Source organism: Pongo abelii, chromosome 21, assembly GCF_028885655.2.
Source record: "Pongo abelii isolate AG06213 chromosome 21, NHGRI_mPonAbe1-v2.0_pri, whole genome shotgun sequence".
Lineage (NCBI taxonomy): Eukaryota > Metazoa > Chordata > Mammalia > Primates > Hominidae > Pongo > Pongo abelii.
In genome coordinates this window covers 32,220,026-32,238,105 of record NC_072006.2, presented here as the reverse complement: position 1 = coordinate 32,238,105, position 18,080 = coordinate 32,220,026, and the positions used below count along the sequence as shown (strand labels likewise).

Here is an 18,080-nt window from a genome sequence, read left to right as displayed (position 1 = left end):
CGCTGCACAATTATAGCCAGCTCAAGCAGGTCCTCTCCTTCCTTCTACCTGCCCTGCAAATGGCTCTCTCCTTCACTGACCGCCCCCCCAGGCCCCCGCCCTCCCTCTTAAAGGCTGATGCTCCTTAGGACTCTATCCTTGATGCTTCTCATTAATTCTTCTCCCCACTGGCTCTCAGCCCTACTTAGGGCTCCTGATCTGTTGAAAAATACCCATGAGACCTCCCCTCCCCAGTTAACAGAGATGTGGCCCAAGAGGCACCCCACTTCTAATTTGAGTGGGGGCAAAAGAAGAGAAAGATCTTATCTTGGTCTTGGGGGCAGGGCTTGCAGGGCACAAAGGAACAGAGTAAATGTGCAACAGGCTATTTTCTTGAATGAATGGATTCATAATAAGAACAGGACTTCACCAGCTTCCAAGGGACCCTCCCCACCTCTGAGATACATTCTGAAGCCTAAATTTCACCTGCTCATCTAGGATCCTAGGCCAAGCCTTCTGCCACACCAAGCCACACCAAGCTCAGCAGTACTCACAGGCCTTTAATCTATAACTGCCTGGCCACACTCCGTCACTTCCCCAGGATGGTGGGGAGGGATGAAGATGTATAGCCAGGTAGGCCACACCAACTCTGAGTCCAAGAGGGAAGGACTGGGGTCAGGCTGGGGCTTGGGCAGGGGGCTCCCGGCCCCAGGCGATGAGGGAGTTGCTGGCTTGGGCAAGCTCGGCGATGGACACCCGGCCCCGCTGTCGGATGAAGTTGGCCACGGCGGCCAGTTCCTCTGGGGTTATGTAGATGAACTTGCCCCGGTCGTCAATCACACCTGTGGGGACATGCATGTTGTGGGGCTGAGAACTCCTGGGCGTTCCCTACCTGGCCTGAGAATGCCCACCTACTCCTTCACAGCTGGCTCAGGGCCCTTCAGGCCTCCTGCCTGCCTGGCCTTTCCTGGCTGCATCCAGTCCTGCTAGGAGAGTCGAATCAGGCTGCCCTGCCTGTCCTCTCCCACTGCTGCCATCTCCAGGCCCTGGCATGTCCTCCTTGTAACTGCATCCAGCTACTCAGTGCCCCTGGTTGCAAACCCCTCCCCCCATCTTGGGTGGTCATCCGGCCTCTGCAGCACATCCCCGCAGCCCCTGTGGCTAGACACTCTCCAAGGCCAGGACTGCAGTGATTGGCTCTCATCCTCTCACCTGTTATAGTCCCCTCAGCCAGCAGGTCCTGGATGCGATTTATGGTGTCCTATGAGGAGAACAATTCTCAGAATAGAGATAGGCACCAATGTTCCCAGAAAAAGCACTGAAACCTCCCTCCCACTACAGCCAAATCTCTTTCTTTCCCTCTCATGCCAGCCCCCAAATGTGACTCTGTGCTTTGCCTTTGGAAGGGCCCTGGGTAGAAGGGGCTCTGGTCCTGGGCCCTGCAAGACCCCCAAGAGTATCTCTTCCTGTTAGAAGCGGGGCAGTGATGTTTGCAACATAGGCTGGTGCAGTCTGTGCATGAGAGTTGTCAAGGTAACTGATTTGGGCTGCTTTGGTCACAGGGGCTGCCAGAGTGATGGAGTTTGGATTTTTTTTTTCTTTCCTGCCTGTTCATCCATTAAAAATGCAGGATTCCTAGGGTGCCAGGAGACTTCTGTGCACTACTCACTCTTGGTTGGGGACAAGGTAGATGGTGCATCAAGACTCTGTCTTTAGGGCAGGTCCTCTCTGCTAGCCACACAGACCCCTGGCCACACTGCACACAGCAGGCCACGTTCCAGGGCTTACCTGAGTGCGTAGGCCCACCTGGGAAGCCAGGTCTTCCAAGAGCACAACCTTGGACTGCTACAAAAAGGAGGAGGAAAAGAGAGAGAGGCTGAGCTTGGGCAAATCCCTCTAAGCATGGGCACCCTCCAGGTTTGCATTCTGATCTGATCTGTTCTCGCTGACTGGAAAAACACTGTACACACTCCTGTGGGACAGCCTTGCTCCCCTGACACATCACACACACACACACACACACACACTCTCACAACCACCCATTGACAGAGACCCACACAATCATAAACCCTCTCATTCCCCTTCTTGTGAGGAAGGAATCTACCCAAAACAACCACCTGCCTCACGGGCCCTGTCCTGGACTCCGAGACACGCATGAGTGGAAATCAGAGCACAGCTGCCACCATCCTCTGCATCCAGCCATCTCTTTTTAACATCATGGACAAGTTGAAGGGGACGCACCATAGGGAGGAAGGAGGCGGTGAGAGTCACCAAAAGCTATTTTAAATAACTGTCACCAGGACTTATGTTTGCTGAGGACCTACTAGAACAAGGCCCTGAAAACGTATGAGGGACACATGCTGAACAAGCCACAGCCCCCGCCCTGGAGCTCGCAGTCCGGCTGGTGAGACAGGTAAGTACATGGACAAGAGGGAGAGCAGATAAAGGCCCGAGCAAGCCAAGGTCTCTCAGTAGAGGCTGTGGGGGCCCACTCCTGCCATGCCTTTACTTGCTGCCCCACTGGCCTGGTCCCCCACAACCTGACACACCCACACTTTTTATCCATCCACTTAATACCATCTGAGGCACTGAGCCCACCCTTGAAATCACTGTCACTAACACTGCTGAGTGCTTTCCAGCACAGCCATGTTCCGTGCTCCAAGTGCTTCCTCATACCCTCAGTAGAAACCTGCGTTCCCAAGGGCGCAGCGAACGGTCCACCGCTGTGTCCACACAGGCACCTGCCTCCACTACCCCAACACACAGCACAGGACTTGAGAAAAGGCAGTTCTTTTGCATTTCTGTGAATCCTCCACCGCAAATGAGCTGGGGGAGGACTGACATGGTGACACCTCCCTGACTGCAGATAGCATGTGACTTGTTTGAAATGCCAAAGCCATATGTACAAGCAGGAAGGCAAGCGAGAGGCAGCTGGGTCAGGATGGGCAAGGACAAAGTGACGTGGTCAGCTGGCCTCTACCTACAAAACAGGGATCAGGCAGTGGGCTCTCAGTGACAGTGTGGTGCGAGAACATGAAGTCACCCCAGGTGCTCCCTGATGACCTGGCCTGAGGTGCTGCTGGGGCCAAAACACGTTTGATAAAACAAGCTAGGTGTGGTGGCACGCACCTGCAGTCTCAGCCACTCGGGAGGCAGAGGCAGGAAGATCGCCGGAGCCCAGCCATCGTGAGACAGGAAAATGGAACAAGATCGAGTGAATCCTACACCTCTCATAAACGACGCTGGGTGCAGGCATGTTCCTCCAGTTCTGAAATCTTAAGGCAAAAAGGCCTATCCTCTTGGAGCAAGGAGGAAAGCAGACAGACTGAATTTCAGAAGTCCTCCTTTTCCTTGCAAGACAGCAGCTCTAGAAGAATTAGCCAGCACAGGCTGGAAAAACTTTTTTTCTTTTTTTTTTTTTGGAGACAGAGTTCCACTCTGTTGCCCAGGCTGGAGTGCAGTGGCACCATCTTGCCTCACTGCAACCTCCACCTCCTGGGTTCAAGTGATTCTCCTGCCTCAGCCTCCTGAGTAGCTGGGACTACAGGCGTGCACCACCATGCCTGGCTAATTTTGTATCACTCACTTGAACCACCTCCTGGGTTCAAGTGATTCTCCTGCCTCAGCCTCCTGAGTAGCTGGGACTACAGGCGTGCACCACCATGCCTGGCTAATTTTTGTATTTTTAGCAGAGATGGGGTTTCAACATGTTGCCCAGGCTAGTTTCAAACTCCTGACCTCAAGTGATCCGCCCGCCTCGGCCTCTCAAAGTGCTGGGGATTGCAGATGTGAGCCACCGTGCCCGGACAAGCTGGAAAAACTCCTAAGCTCCAAAAGAGTTTGGAGAACTCTCAGAGAATAGTACCTCCAGGGAGCCACCAAAAGTGAGGGCTAGAACTGGGGACCTTTCTTCCGGTTTCTGCAGAGTAAAGGGGGATGCTCAAGCTGACCCCTCCTCTAATTCCACCTGGGAAGGCTTCCTGGGGAGTGGCTTCAGGACCATCTTACTGCCTACTGGGTAGGTGGGGACAAGTTCCAAACAGCAGCAGGCAAGCGTGAGAGATATCCTGCCCGGCCACAGCCCCTAATCAAGTGTACCAGGGTAGAGAAAGGGCTCCATGAGAGGGGAATGCACACAGCCTGAGCAGACAGGACCCTCTCAAAGTTGCTAGCATTTCCCCCACTTAGGAACCCCAGACTCAAGGCTGTGAGCCCAGCTCCTCGCTGCTGGCAGGCGTCTAAACCCTGCTCTCTTTCAGGAGAGGTGGCGGGAGGATTATGCAAGCCCTGGGTCCTTGGCAGCCCCTAGTAGCACCCCCACTACCGCCCCCGCTCCCTCTGCACTCCTTCCCTCAGCCGCCTCTGCACCTCTGAGTTGCACTTGAAAACCTCTCCCCTCATGGCATCCTTCGTGGGAGAGAAGTTGCTTAGCAGCAAAGCAAAGTAGGATGTGCTTATGCAACCTGGAGCAGCATCGAGGCGGCCTGCGCAGTGGCTGCAGACAGAAGGGGGACACACTGCCACCCCACCCTAAATTCCAAAGGAAACACCATCCTGTTTCCCCTAAAAGACCCAAGTTCCCAGTCAGGAGCACATGGCAGAGGATGCTTGTTTCAACTCAGTGGAGCCTCAGTGTGACAGAACTGACAGAAAACACATGTGAAGAGACTTGAAAACACACTGACTCACTGAGCGTGGGGTCTGAAGAGCAGGGAAACTGTCAAACTGAGTGTGAGGAAGTGATCAGAGGCTTGCGCCTCCCACACAGACCCAGGTCCTTCTCCACCTTCGGGGTCAGAGGGAGAGAAACTCTCCTGGCCAGGACCCTGCGGCTCTGCCCCTCTGGGCCCCCCTGCCCATTCCTGCCCATTCCTGAATGCACTGCCTGCAGCCCCCACTGGAGGCATCCAACCTGCACACGCCAGGCAGGGAGCTGACACTCAGGCTCTGTTCAGTGGCTTCTTACCTTGATGTAGTTGATGAACTCTGTCAGGAAGCTCTGGGACTAGAGAAGCAGAGAAATCAGGGTGAGTACCCCCTAGCAAGGCCACAGGGGGTACCCATCCACCCACGTACCACCTGCTCACTTGAGGGCCACCTGCCTGCAGCCTGCCTTGGGCCCGCTCAACCACCTGTACGTACTGCTTGCCTACACAAGCAGCAGAGCCTTCCAGGGTGAGAGTTTTGGAGGCACCAGCCTCTGCTGAGGACAAGGCCTCTGGCCGCTAAAGCCTGCTGGTACTGATGCCCACCCATCTCTCACTGCCCGGCCAGGGGCATCTGGGATGGGGTGGCTAGCCTTGGGTCTGGCACAGGCTGCACTGATGGGTGCAGAGAGGGGCTTCCCAGGGGCAGCAGGCCCACCTGTTCCTCAGTCATGGTCTCTCCCACGCCTTCCTCCTCCACCACAAAGGCCTCCTTCAGTTTCAGGTACTCCTCATGCTCCCGCTGGGCCTGCTCCTCGCGGGCCTTCCTCTCCTCCTCCTCCTGTGGACATAGGAAGCAAAAGTCAGGTATCGTGGGCAGGTGCCCACCCCATCCCTCTTCTGGTTGCTGCTACCCCTGCAGGACACCAGAGCATATAGCCCAGCCTTTTCTCGGAGACAGAGATCCTTCAAGACCCCCAATCCCCAAGCTGAACAATGGGCCGAGGCCCCTCTTGTCATCGGTTTCATCATCACCTGGACAAATGCTGCTCAGCCCCTTCTCCCGCCCTCCGTGCTCAGGGGATCTTAGCAAAAATCTGTTGAAAACCCTGCCATGACCCCACTCTACAATACCCTCCAATCACCTGCCCCATCCTCTCCTTGTGTAACTCACCAAGCATACCCCGTCATGTCCAAACCTCATGAGCAAATGTGAACCCTGCATTTCCTCACCACCCACTCACCCAGTCAGCCCACTCCAGTCTGGCTTCTGTGTTCCCAGTTCTATGAAACAACTCCTGCCACAGTCTCACCCATGCCCTCCACTCACCAAACTCAAGGTACAACGTTCAGGTCTCATATGCCTGTCCTCTCAGTGATCCTTTCCTCCCTTGCCTTCCAGATCCCACCCTCTCCTGGATTTCCTCCTGCTCCTTGGGCCATTCTTCCCGCCTCCTTCATCATTCAGCCCTGCCTCTTCTCTCTCCTCCACATTCTCTGGGCCACCTCGCCCATGCCCAAAGCATCAACCCCTTCCTTGCCAGTGACTACCACACTTGTAGCCCCACCCGAATCTCTTCTCCCAAACACACAATGGTCCATGTGACATACCTACTGGGCCATCTCACAGGCAGCAGACAGACCTTGGGACCTACTCTTCTATGTTTAGACCTCCTCCTAGGTCCCTGGCTCTGTGAATTAACACAGCCAACTGGTCAGAAATGAGGTCCTATTGACCCCTTCTTTCTCTAACTTCCAGAAAACTCCCTGGTCTGTCTATGTTACTCCATCACCACTACTGCCTGGTAAAACAGCCTCCCTCAACCCAACACATTTTCCAGAGCACTCAGAAAAATCTTAAAACGGAAAGCTAGCCGGGCGTGGTGGCTCATGCCTGTAATTCCAGCACTTTGGGAGGCCGAGGAGGGCGGATCATGAGGTCAGGAGATTGAGACCATCCTGGCTAACATGGTGAAACCCTGTCTCCACTAAAAAACACGCACACACAAAATTAGCTGGGCGTGGTGGCAGGCGCCTGTAGTCCCAGCTACTCGGGAGGCTGAGGCAGGAGAATGGCGTGAACCTGGGAGGCAGAGCTTGCAGTGAGCCGAGATTTTGCCACGGCACTCCAGCCTGGGGGACAGAGCAAGACTCCGTCTCAAAAACAAAAACAAAAACTGGAAAGCTAAAGCTGGGGCAAGTAATATACAAGATGAGTCTGGGGCATCTTGCAGTGCCAGAAACTAAGTGCTCAAAAAACAAAACGAGTGTGTGTTAAAGGTACACAGGAGCCAACTGAAAGGGCTCCCAATGGTCAAAGCTGGAACAATCTCAACAACGTAATAAATAACATGTTACTGGATTATAACACAAAGTACAAAATAAATACTCATGAGTCTATACAAACATAAAAAAATGGCTGGTCGGGCACAGTGGCTCATGCTGGTAATCCCACCACTTTGGGAGGCTGAGGCAGGCGGATCACCTGAGGTCAGGAGTTCAAGACCATCCTGGCCAATGTGGTGAAACCTCGTCTCTACTAAAAATACAAAAATTAGCTGGGAGTGGTGGCAGGCGCCTGTAATCCCAGCTACTCGGGAGGCTGAGGCAGGAGAATCGCTTGAACCTGGGAAGCAGAGGTTGCAGTGAGCCCAGATTGCGCCATTGCACTCCAGCCTGGATGACAGAGTGAGACTCCATCTCAGAAAAACAAACAAAAAAAGACTGCATTAATATTTAATGAATAGGGAAGGAGAGACATATCTCCTGTAAGAGATTTCCAAATAATTTATGTAAGAACTCTAACTCCCCAACCCTTAAGTGTGGGCTGTGCCCAGTGACTTCTTTCCAAAGAAATATGGGAAGAGGGGAAAAAAACAGTCACACTACAGTGGAGAAAGCTGGCAAACAAAACCGCAGCCAGGCGACCAAGGTTAACAACATTAGGGACAAGTGAAGCGGATAACTTGCATACTTGCTATGTTGCACTGAAGATGGAACTTCACTTATTGTCTTCTTCAGTCAGATCCATAACCCCAGTCTAACCATGAGAAAAACATCAACCAAACTCAAATTAAGGGACCTTCTACAAAATACTTACCCAGGACTCCTCAAAATTGTTAAGGCTGGACACAGTGGCTCACACATGTAATCCCAGCACTTTGGGAGGCTGAGGTGGGTGGAACACCTGAGGTCAAGAGTTCAAGACCGGCCTGGCAAATATGGTGAAACCCCGCCTCTACCAAAAATACAAAAATTAGCCAGGTGTGGTGGTGCACGTCTGTCATCCTAGCTACTTGGGAGGCTGAAGCAGGAGAATCATTTGAAATCTGAAGGTGGAGGTTGCAGTGAGCTGAGATCGCGCCACTGCACTCCAGCCTGGGCGACAGAGCAAGACTGTATCTCAAAAAAAAAAAAAAAAAAAAGGTTAAGATCATCAAAAGCAAGGAGTCTTAGCTGGGCATAGTGGTGCACACCTGTAGCCCCAGCTACTAGGGAGGCTGAGGCAGGAGGATTGCTTGAGCCCAAGAGTTTGAAGCTGCAGTAAGCACTCCAGTCTGGGTAAGAGTGAGACTCCATCTCTCTTAAAAAAAAAAAAAAAAAAAAAAAGGCCGGGCACAGTGGCTCATGCCTGTAATCCCAGCACTTTGGGAAGCCAAGGGAAGAGAATTGCTTGAGTCTAGGAGTCCAAAAGCAGCCTGGGAAACACGGTGAAACCCAATCTCTACAAAAAAAACAAAAACAAAAATTAGCCAGGCATGGTGGTACACACCTATAGTCCCAGCTACTCGCAGGGAGGGGGAACTGAAGTGGGAGGATTGCTTGAGCCTGGGAGGCAGAGGTTGCAGTGAGCCAAGATCGTGCCGTTGCACTCCAGCCTGGGCAACAGAGCAAGACCCTGTCTTAATCGATCAATAAAGAAAAATCTGAATAATGTTAGAGTTAATTAATAATAATGTGTCAATATTAGTGGTGAGGAATGTATTAAAGTGTGGTAGGATGTTAAGGATAAGGGAAACTGGTTACAGGGGAGAAGAGCCAGGATATTTAAGGTACATTAAGTGGGACCAATATTCAGAAAGGAAAAAACCCTCTCTGCTAATGCCTCCCCCATGCTGTATTCTGGCTTATCAGCCACAGCACCCACATTCAGGCTTCCTGCCATCCAGGATCCTGGGACAACAGGCCAGTCAGAGGTCACAGGTCTTCCCAGCTAGGGCAGTCCTGGCTGTAACCCTATGTACCCCCCATCTTTATGCTGTTCTCTTTTTTGGAAACTTGGTTCTCAGAACAAAGAAAGCTCTGGCAAACAAATGTTCATTAGTCACCTTTACTGCAGTGGACCCCATTCCCTGAGCACCTTCTCTATGCCAGGCCCTCAATGTAACCACCATCTTTTACAATGATTTTTAACAGCCTCAAGGCCTTCAGGATCCAGACCTCCATCACCTCTCTGCCATCCTCTCCTCCTCTCCTGGCTGTCTCTGCCCAGCCATCCTCCTCGCCTCATGTTCCTCACGTGCTCCCCGAAAGTTCAATAGTCATGTGCACAAAAATCCCCACTCGAGGCTCTGCTTTTCAGCAGTGGCTTTTCTAGGCTGTGCTGGAGCCTAGGGACCAAATAAACCAGGACCTGCCCTTGTGCCAGGTCTATGGCCCACCTTCTAGGTTGGAGGTGCCAGGGAGCTGCATAAGAAGCTAGGCTGCCTTGCCTGGTCAAGGGTCAGAGGTCAGGGTAGGGGCTGGCCTCACCTTCTGCTCCTCCTCCAGACGAAGCCGCTCCTCCTCCTTCTTCCACTCAGCTTCGCGCTGGGACTCGAGTCGTCTCCGCTCCTCACGTTCAGCCTCCTCCGCCTGGAGAGAGGTCTTCATAGGGGCACATCCCTCACCCCCAGCTAGAGTGTGCCCACCGCCCAGACAGACTAGGGAAGGCAATACCTGGGCCAGGGCACAGACCCAGGTGGCAGGAGACAGAGCCAGGGAAGCAGCAAACACCAGCCTAGCAGGCAAGAAGCCCTGAGTCTGCCTTAGGGAAAAAGGAAGGCAGGTCCCTTTTGCACTTCCCAGAGCTGCACCCCATCCCTCCGGCTTGCCTCACGCTGGGCCTTTCGCGCTTGTTTCTCCTCCAGCTTCCGCAGTTTCTTAGCTCCAATTTTCCCTGACAGGTGAGTTTCCGCTGGCTTCTCGACGCCTTCCTCCTCCTGGGCTGGGTATAGTCAAAGAAAGACAGTTCAGGTTCTGACCAGAGAGGACTGATGATGATGGATCCCCAACTCCTCATCTCTCCCCTAATAGGGGGATCCCCTTCCACCCACCTGCAAATGTCACTAGCCCAGCTCTGCCCTCCAGAGGCATCTGCCATGAGTGCATGTGTGTGTGTGTGTGTGTGCGTGTGTGTGTGCATGAATATGTAGGGATGGGAGAACGGTGAGGGGCCCATAGGGCAAGGGAAAAGATGAGAACTTTAGGCTGGGTGCGGTGGCTCATGCCTGTAATCCCAGCACTTTGGGAGGCCAAGGCGGGCGGATCACAAGGTCAGGAGATTGAGACCATCCTGGCAATCATGGTGAAACCCCATCTCTACTAAAAGTACAAAAAAAGGGCCAGGCATGGTGGCTCACGCCTGTAATCCCAGAACTTTGAGAGGCAAAGGTGGGTGGATCACGAGGTCAGGAGCTCGAGATCATCCCGGCTAACAAGGTGAAGCCTCATCTCTACTAAAAATACAAAAAATTAGCTGGGTGTGGTGGTGGGCACCTATAGTCCCAGCTACTCGGGAGGCTGAGGCAGGAGAATGGCGTGAACCCGGGAACCGGAACTTGCAGTGAGCTGAGATCACGCCACTGCATTCCAACCTGGGCAACAGAGTGAGACACTGTCTCAGGCGAAAAAAAAAAATACAAAAAAAATTAGCCGGGCGTGGTGGTGGGTGCCTGTAGTCCCAGCTACTTGGGAGGCTGAGGCAGGAGAATGGTGTGAACCCAGGATGGGGAGCTTGCAGTGAGCGGAGATCGCGCCACTGTACTCCATCCAGCCTGGGCAACAGAGCGAGACTCTGTCACAAAAAAAAAAAAAAAAATTAGCCAGGTGTGGTGGTGGGCACCTGTAGCCCCAGCTACTAGGGAAGCTGAAGCAGGAGAATGGCATGAACCCGGCAGGCAGAGCTTGCAGTGAGCCGAGATCATGCCACTGCACTCCAGCCTGGGTGACAGAGCAAGACTTTGTCTCAAAAAAAAAAAAAAAAAAAGATGAGAACTTCAGATATTGCATAGCCATAAAGAAGGAGGTATCAAGTTAAAATATGCAAGTGTCTCGGGGTCACAGATAGGGCTGCCTGGATATTTAAGGTACTGTGGCTGATGAGCCAGAATACAGCATAGGGGAGGCATTAGCAGAAAGGGTTGGTTTTTTTCGTCTTTTTTTTTTTGAGACAGAGTCTCGCTCTGTTGCCCAGGGTGGAGTGCAGTGGCGCGATCTCGGCTCACTGCAAGTACCGCCACCTGGGTTCATGCCATTCTCCTGTCTCAGCCTTCCGAGTAGCTAGAACTACAGGAGCCAGCCACCACGCCCCCCTAATTTTTTTTTTTGCATTTTTAGTAGAGACGGGGTTTCACCGTGTTAGCCAGGATGGTCTCAATCTCCTGACCTCATGATCTGCCCGCCTTGGCCTCCCAAAGTGCAGGGATTACAGGCGTGAGCCACCGTGCCGGGACCAGAGAGGGTTTTTTTACCTTTCTGAATACTGGTCTCACCTAATGTACCTTAAATATCCTGGCTAATGAACTCCAGAGTTCTCTGGCTTCTGTCTCTGGTGCCAAACCTCCAGGGAAGGGAAGTCCCATGGTGAAATTTATCCCGCCTCAAATCTGAAATCCTCCTCACTATAGTCAAGAGTTGCTGAGGATTCTGGGCTTAGTCCCTGGCCAGGATTATCCCTTTGCCCACCAAAGCCTGGCTGAAATGACAGTCCCAACACCATGACTACCTCAGGGCCAGCTGCAAGTTAAAGACCCACTGATGCCTGTGCAGCAAGGGTCTCTGAACCCAAGTCTGAGCCAGAAGGTATGGCAAAGAAAGGGCCTCTTTGTGAGCTAAAGGGATAAGCCCCAAGGGTATAAGGCAAAAGCCTCAAATGCCCCCAGTTTCTGAGAAAGGCCCAGATGCCCCCTCCTCAGGCTCAAGCCAGCTGTCAAGTACTGGAGAAGACAATCCTGAGGGCTCTCCTGGTTTCCCGGAAGCAGGGATATGGAGGCCTCTGTGTCAACAGAATGTCTCTATCCTTAAACTGTTTTCCTGGGGTTGCGGGTGACCCCACTCCAGGAACTGCAGAAACTCTTGGCCAGGCACTCTGCCTCTAGGGTGAAATCCTCAGGGAATGAGTGTGCCCATAACAGGAAGGGTGCGAGGATAGAAGGGGTGAATTGAGGAACATTCTGAATCAAACTGAAGACCCTTGCCCTCTGCTTGGACACTGAGAGCCAAGATGAAGGAAGAGGGGGTTGACCCAGTGGAACAAATGCCAGGTCCCAAGTCCTCCCTCTACTCTACCGTGTGGCTCCCAGACGTCCCTCCTACCCTGAGGCTTCATACCCTACTCCCCCACTTAGCTTTGGGGGCCCCTTTATCTCCCCCTCCAACCCAAACCCTCTCCCCACCAGGCTGGGCCCCTCTCACCTAGGATGACAGCTTCCTCCTCATTCTCATCTGCTTCTGCCCAGGTCACCCGCTGGGCTCGACGCTGGGCCTGTAGGCGGCTGCCCAGGTCCCTCCGGCGCCGAGGCCTGCCTCCAGCTCTCGGCTCCTCAGGCTCCAGGGGCCCAGGCTGGGCGACCCGGCCTGCTCCTGCCAGCTCCTCGTTGTGCAGTGGCTCTTGGCCGGCTGTAGGAAAGACAGAAATGACAATGCTGCCTATAAGCCCAGCCCGGCCCATGGCAGGAGGAGCGGCAGCCTGGAAGCCTCACCTCCTCTGCTTAGCGGCCTGCTGCCCACAGCACAAGGCCCCGATTTCTCAGTCTGACTGGCAAGGCCTTTTCCACGAGGCCCACAGCTTGGTCCCAGGCGGCGGCTCAGCCCTTCCCTTGGGCCTGTGTTAATACTCCTCTCCCCTCCCAGCTCCACCTTTCCAGCTGGCCTGTCAGGAGGCCCCTATCCTGATGTCCCCAGCTCTCATCGAGTACCCCCTGCAGGAATCCACTGATTTCTCGCCTAACACCACCTGTGGTTTTATCTGGCTCCCCAACCAGAGAGTACACTTGCCGGCGGTGGCCGAGCCTCCCCGGGGAAGACCTGCTGGCTCTCCGCCTTCCCTCAGCGTGGCCCTCCCGCCCCTGGGAGCAAGCAGGTGCTCAGAGGTAGCTTGTGGGCCCAGGAAGCAGGAAAACACATACACAAACCCGCCCGCTGACCAGAAATGGGGGGAAAGAGGGAGGATGGGTGTATCTGTTCTGTGCCCTGGCCAATGACATGGCCTTCTGATCGGGGAGCGGATTGGGGAGGGAGAGTGGGCCCTCTCCTTGGCGGGAAGGGAGAGAGCTTCAGGAGTATCCTGGAGCCGCCTCACGCTTCTCCAGCTCGTGGGGGGCAGGCAGAAAATATTCAGATGCCCCCTTCCTGGCACCTGTTATGGAGCCAGGCTGGGAGGAATGGAAAACCCCTGCGGCCTCCCTAACAGGTGCAGAGGAAAAGGGCCCAGACAGTGACGGATGGGAGTGTGCGCCGGCCAGGGCCTGAGGCCTTTGGAGGTATGGAGTTCCCGGGGGTGAAGAGAGGGATGAGGCCACACTCTGGCTTGGAGTCGAGAGAAAGGGGTAGCAGCGAGGCCACCGATTCCAGCTAGGGCACTGCGGAAGCCCCACCCGGCACACGACTAGCGCACGGACGCGCATGCGTCCCGCCCGCCCAGATGCGCACGCGCAGGAGCCGCGGCGCGACGGTCCACAAAGGCTCGGAAGGCCAGAAAATCCGGTACCACCAGCCCTGGCGCAGCGGCATCTCCTACCTGATGCCGCCCGGCCCCGGCTGCGAGTCAGGAAGAGGATAAAGCCGACTAGCAGAGCCGCCGCTACCAAGTACCACACGGGCGCCACCATGACGAAGGCCTCAGTGCAGAACCACTGCGTCCACCCTGAGGCCGGGATCTCACAGGCCCCGCCTCCATTTCCCAGTCTAGACTCCGCCCACTACTCGGAGCCCCACCCAGCGTCACGTCACAGAGAGGCTTTAATGTCAAACATTAAAATGAGTTTGGGGAGTGTAAAGAAACCCATGATGTTAAGAGGAAATTATTGCAGACGGTATGTCCAGTAGAAAACATCTATGTATGTTTTTTTTGAGACGGAGTTTCTGTCGCCCAGGCTGGAGTGCGGTGGCGCGATCTCGGCTCACTGCAACCTACACCTCCCGGGTTCAAGCGATTCTCCTGCCTCAGACTCCCGAGTAGCTGCGATTACAGGCGCCCGCCACCACGCCCGGCTAATTTTTGTATTTTTAGTAGAGATGGGGTTTCACCGTGTTGGCCAGGCTGGTCTCGACTCCTGACCTTGTGATCCACCCACCTCGGCCTCCCAAAGTGCTGGGATTACAGGCGTGAGCCACCGCGCCCGGACTATGTATGTTTTAAAATCACTAAACAATCGCACATAGTGTTTATGGAAACAACCGTGGAAAAAGTACGAAAAGAGGCTTGGGACTGATGCACACCAACTTCAGGATAGCGATTACCTGTAGGAGGAGGGAAGCGGGTTGGGGTTTTGCTATATCTGTGACATTGAATTTGTTTCTTTCTTTTTTTTTTTTTGAGGGGAAGGGGAGGGGAGGGCAGTACTGGAATTTATTAAGCTTTTTGTATACATGATAACAGAAGTAAAGATTTATTTCAGGAGCCAGGCACAGAGGCGCGTCTTTTAACTCAATACTTTGGGAAGTCTAGGTAGGGGTGAGCCTAGGAGTTCAAGACCAGCCTGGGCAACATGATGAAACCCTGTCTCTACAAAATACAAAAATTAGCCAGGTGTGGTGGCATGCACCTGTAATTCCAGGTACTTGGGAGGATGAGGTGGGAAGATCACCTGAGCCCAGGGAGGTCGAGGCTGCAGTGAGCCATGATCATGCCACTGCACTCCAGCCTGGATGATAGAGTGAGACCCTGTCTCAGAAAATAAAAAAAAATAAAAATAAATTCAGGACCAATGAACAATGGTGAGAAAGGGATTTGAAAAAATATGGGCCAGACGAGGTGGCCCTCCCCTGTAATCCTAGCACTTTGGGAGGCCGAGGCGGGCGGATCACTTCAGGTCAAGTGTTCAAAACCAGCCTAGCTGACATGAGGAAATCCTGTCTCTACTAAAAATACAAACAATTAGTGGGGCGTGGTGGCACACGCCTGTAATCCCAGCTACTCAGGAGGCTGAGGCAGGAGAATCACTTGAACCCGGGGGGCGGAAGTTGCAGTGAGCCAAGATTGCACCACTGCACACCAGCCTGAGCGACAGAGCAAGGCTCTGTCTCAAAAAAAAAAAAAAAGAAAGAAGGAAAGAAAAAGAAAAAAAAATATATATGGGCTGGGCGAGGTGGCTCACACCTGTAATCCCAGCACTTTGGGAGGCTGAGGTGGGTGGATCACCTGAACTCAGGAGTTTGAGACCAGCCTGACAAACATAGTGAAACCCTGTCTCTACTAAAAATACAAAATTAGCTTGGCGTGGTGGTGGGTGCCTGTAATCCCAGCTACTTGGGAGGCTGAGGCAGGAGAATCGCTTGAAGCCGGGAGGCAGAGGTTGCAGTGAGCCGAGATCACACCATTGCACTCCAGCCTGGGCAACAGAGTGAGACTCAGTCTCAAAAAAAAAAAAAAAAAAAAAGCCGGGCACCGTGGCTCACGCCTATAATCCCAACCAACACTTTCGGAGGTCAAGGTGGGTGGCTCACCTGAGGTCGGGAGTTTGAGACCAGCCTGACCAACATGGAGAAACCCCATCTCTACTAAAAATACAAAATTAGCCGGGTGTGGTGGCTCACGCCCATAATCTCAGCACTTCGGGAGGCCAAGGTGGGCGGATCACGAGGTCAGGAGGTCAAAACCATCCTGGCTAACACGGTGAAACCCCGTCTCTACTAAAAATACAAAAAAATTAGCCAGGCGTGGTGGTGGGCGCCTGTAGTCCCAGCCACTCAGGAGGCTGAGGCAGGAGAATGGTGGGGACCCAGGAGGCGGAGCTTGCAGTGAGCTGAGATCGCGCCACTGCACTTCGGCCTGGGCGACAGAGTGAGACTGTCTCAAAAAAAAAAAAAAGAAGAAAGATACAAAAATTAACCAGGCATGGTGGTGCATGCATGCCTGTAGTCCCAGCTACTCAGGAGGCTGAGGTGGGAGAACTGCTCGAACCCAATATGCAGAGAGGTTGCAGTGAGCCAGGACCACACCACTGTACTTCAGCCTGGGCAACAGAGCAAGACTCCATCTCAAAATAAATAAATAAATAAAAGAATGAAAAAGAAAGTTATCTATGGACTTGTAATTATAGATGTCAATTGTGATCTTTTTGTTTGTTGGTTTTTTGAGACAGGGTCTCACTCGCATCACCCAGGCTGGAGTACAGTGGCACTCTTGGCTCACTGCAGCCTCGACTTCCCAGGCTCAGGTGATCCTCCCACCTCAGCCTCCTGAATAGCTGTGACTACAGGCGTGTGCCCCCAAGCCCAGCTAATTTTTTGTATTTTTTGTAGAGACTGGGTTTCACCATGTTGTCTAGGCTTGTCTTGAACTCCTGGGATCAAGTGATCCACTGTGCCCAAGCTAGTTGTGATCTTACATTACAGAACACCTACTATGTACCAGGCACTGGGATTTAAGAATGAGAGGTGAGGCTGGGCGCCATGGCTCAAGCCTGTAATCTCAGCACTTTGGGAGGCTGAGGTGGGGGGGATCTCCTGAGGTCAGGAGTTCGAGACCAGCCTGGTCAACATGGTGAAACCCCACCTCTACTAAAAATACAAAAATTTACTGGGCGTGGTGGTGCATGTCTGTAATCCCAGCTACTCAGGAGGCTGAGGCAGGAGAATTCCTTGAACCCGGGAGTCAGAGGTTGAGGTGAGCCGAGATCGTGCCACTGCACTCAAGCCTGGGTGACAAGAGCAAGACTCCACCTCAAAACAACAACAACAACAACAACAACCACAACAACAAAAAACAGTGGCTGATGCCTGTAATCCCAGCACTTAGGGAGGCCGAGGTGGGCATATCACGACGTCAGGAGTTCGAGACCAGCCTGGCCAACATGGTGAAACCCCGTCTCTACTAAAAATGCAGAAATTAGCTGGGCGTCGTGGTGGGTGCTTGTAGTCCCAGCTACTCAGGAGGCTGAGGCAGGAGAATCGCTTCAACCCAGGAGACAGAGGTTGCAGTGAGCCAAGATCATGCCATTGCACTCCAGCCCAGGTGACAAGAGCAAGACTCCGTCTCAAAAAAAAAAAAAAAAAAGAAAGAAAGAAAAAAGAAAAAGAGAGGTGAGCAAAAACAGATATGGTTTTTACCATTAGGATTTTTAGAAGAGAAAACAGAATCACATAAATGAATATCTATTTGCAGTGGAGAGGTCAGTGCTATGCAAGCAGATGAAAGGGAGCTCAGGGAAGGTTTTCCTGAGTTGGGGCTTGAGCTGGCTAAGATCCAAGAAAGGCATCCATGTAGGGTGGGCTGTTTTTCTTCTTTTCAGGCTCCTCGGGGTAACTGATGTCCTCCAGGCCCTCCTCTGCCCCCAAATCCCCATGGCCACTCCTCTAGGGACTCTGCATAATGGTTAGTGTTTCTGCTTCAATAAAAGAAAACAGGTCACCACCCAAAGCAGTGGTTCCCACACATTTTTTTTTCTTTTTCAGACGCAGTTTTGCTCTTGTTGCCCAGGCTGGAGTCCAATGGCATGATCTCCGCTCACTGCAACCTCCACCTCCCGAATTCAGGCGATTCTCCTGAATCCTGAATTCTCTGAACTGGAATTACAGGCATGCACCACCATGCCCAGCTAATTTTGTATTTTTAGTAGAGATGGGTTTCTCCATGTTGGTCAGGCTGGTCTCAAACTCCTGACCTCGGGTGATCCACTCGCCTCAGCCTCCCAAAGTGCTGGGATTACAGGCGTGAGCCACCGGGCTTTCCCACACTTTGATGAGCATCAGAATGGCCTGAGGAGCTTGGTAAGAACTCAGACTCCCTCCCTTTCTTGTCCATGGGCAGAAGTGGCCATTCAAGAGGTACTGACCCAGGGTTCCAGGCGGCGGGCAGAGGGCTGAGTCTCTGGAGGAGGGAGTCAGATGACTTGCTGCAAAGACAGTATCAGCAGAGGTTCAGCAGACTCACCTTTGAGAGGGCACTTCCTACTTTCTGTTGTGTTTGGAATGCAAAGTTCTGGCTGAAACGGTGGCCACGGAGAAGGGGTGATAGATTTGAGAGGCTGGAGG

General features: G+C 53.1%; 1 protein-coding gene across 1 annotated transcript; it reads right to left on the bottom strand.

Annotated features, from left to right (window-relative positions):
• Nucleotides 1-519: 519 nt before the first annotated feature.
• DDRGK1 (DDRGK domain containing 1) lies at nucleotides 520-13,828 on the bottom strand. Its single transcript, XM_002830092.5, has 9 exons — nucleotides 13,624-13,828; nucleotides 12,300-12,503; nucleotides 9,719-9,831; nucleotides 9,378-9,479; nucleotides 5,344-5,466; nucleotides 4,946-4,984; nucleotides 1,768-1,824; nucleotides 1,192-1,240; nucleotides 520-821 (listed from the first exon to the last, which is right to left on the bottom strand). Exons 1-9 carry the CDS (start codon nucleotides 13,712-13,714, stop codon nucleotides 655-657), a joined length of 945 nt encoding a protein of 314 aa, XP_002830138.1. The 5' UTR covers nucleotides 13,715-13,828; the 3' UTR covers nucleotides 520-654.
• Nucleotides 13,829-18,080: the final 4,252 nt, after the last annotated feature.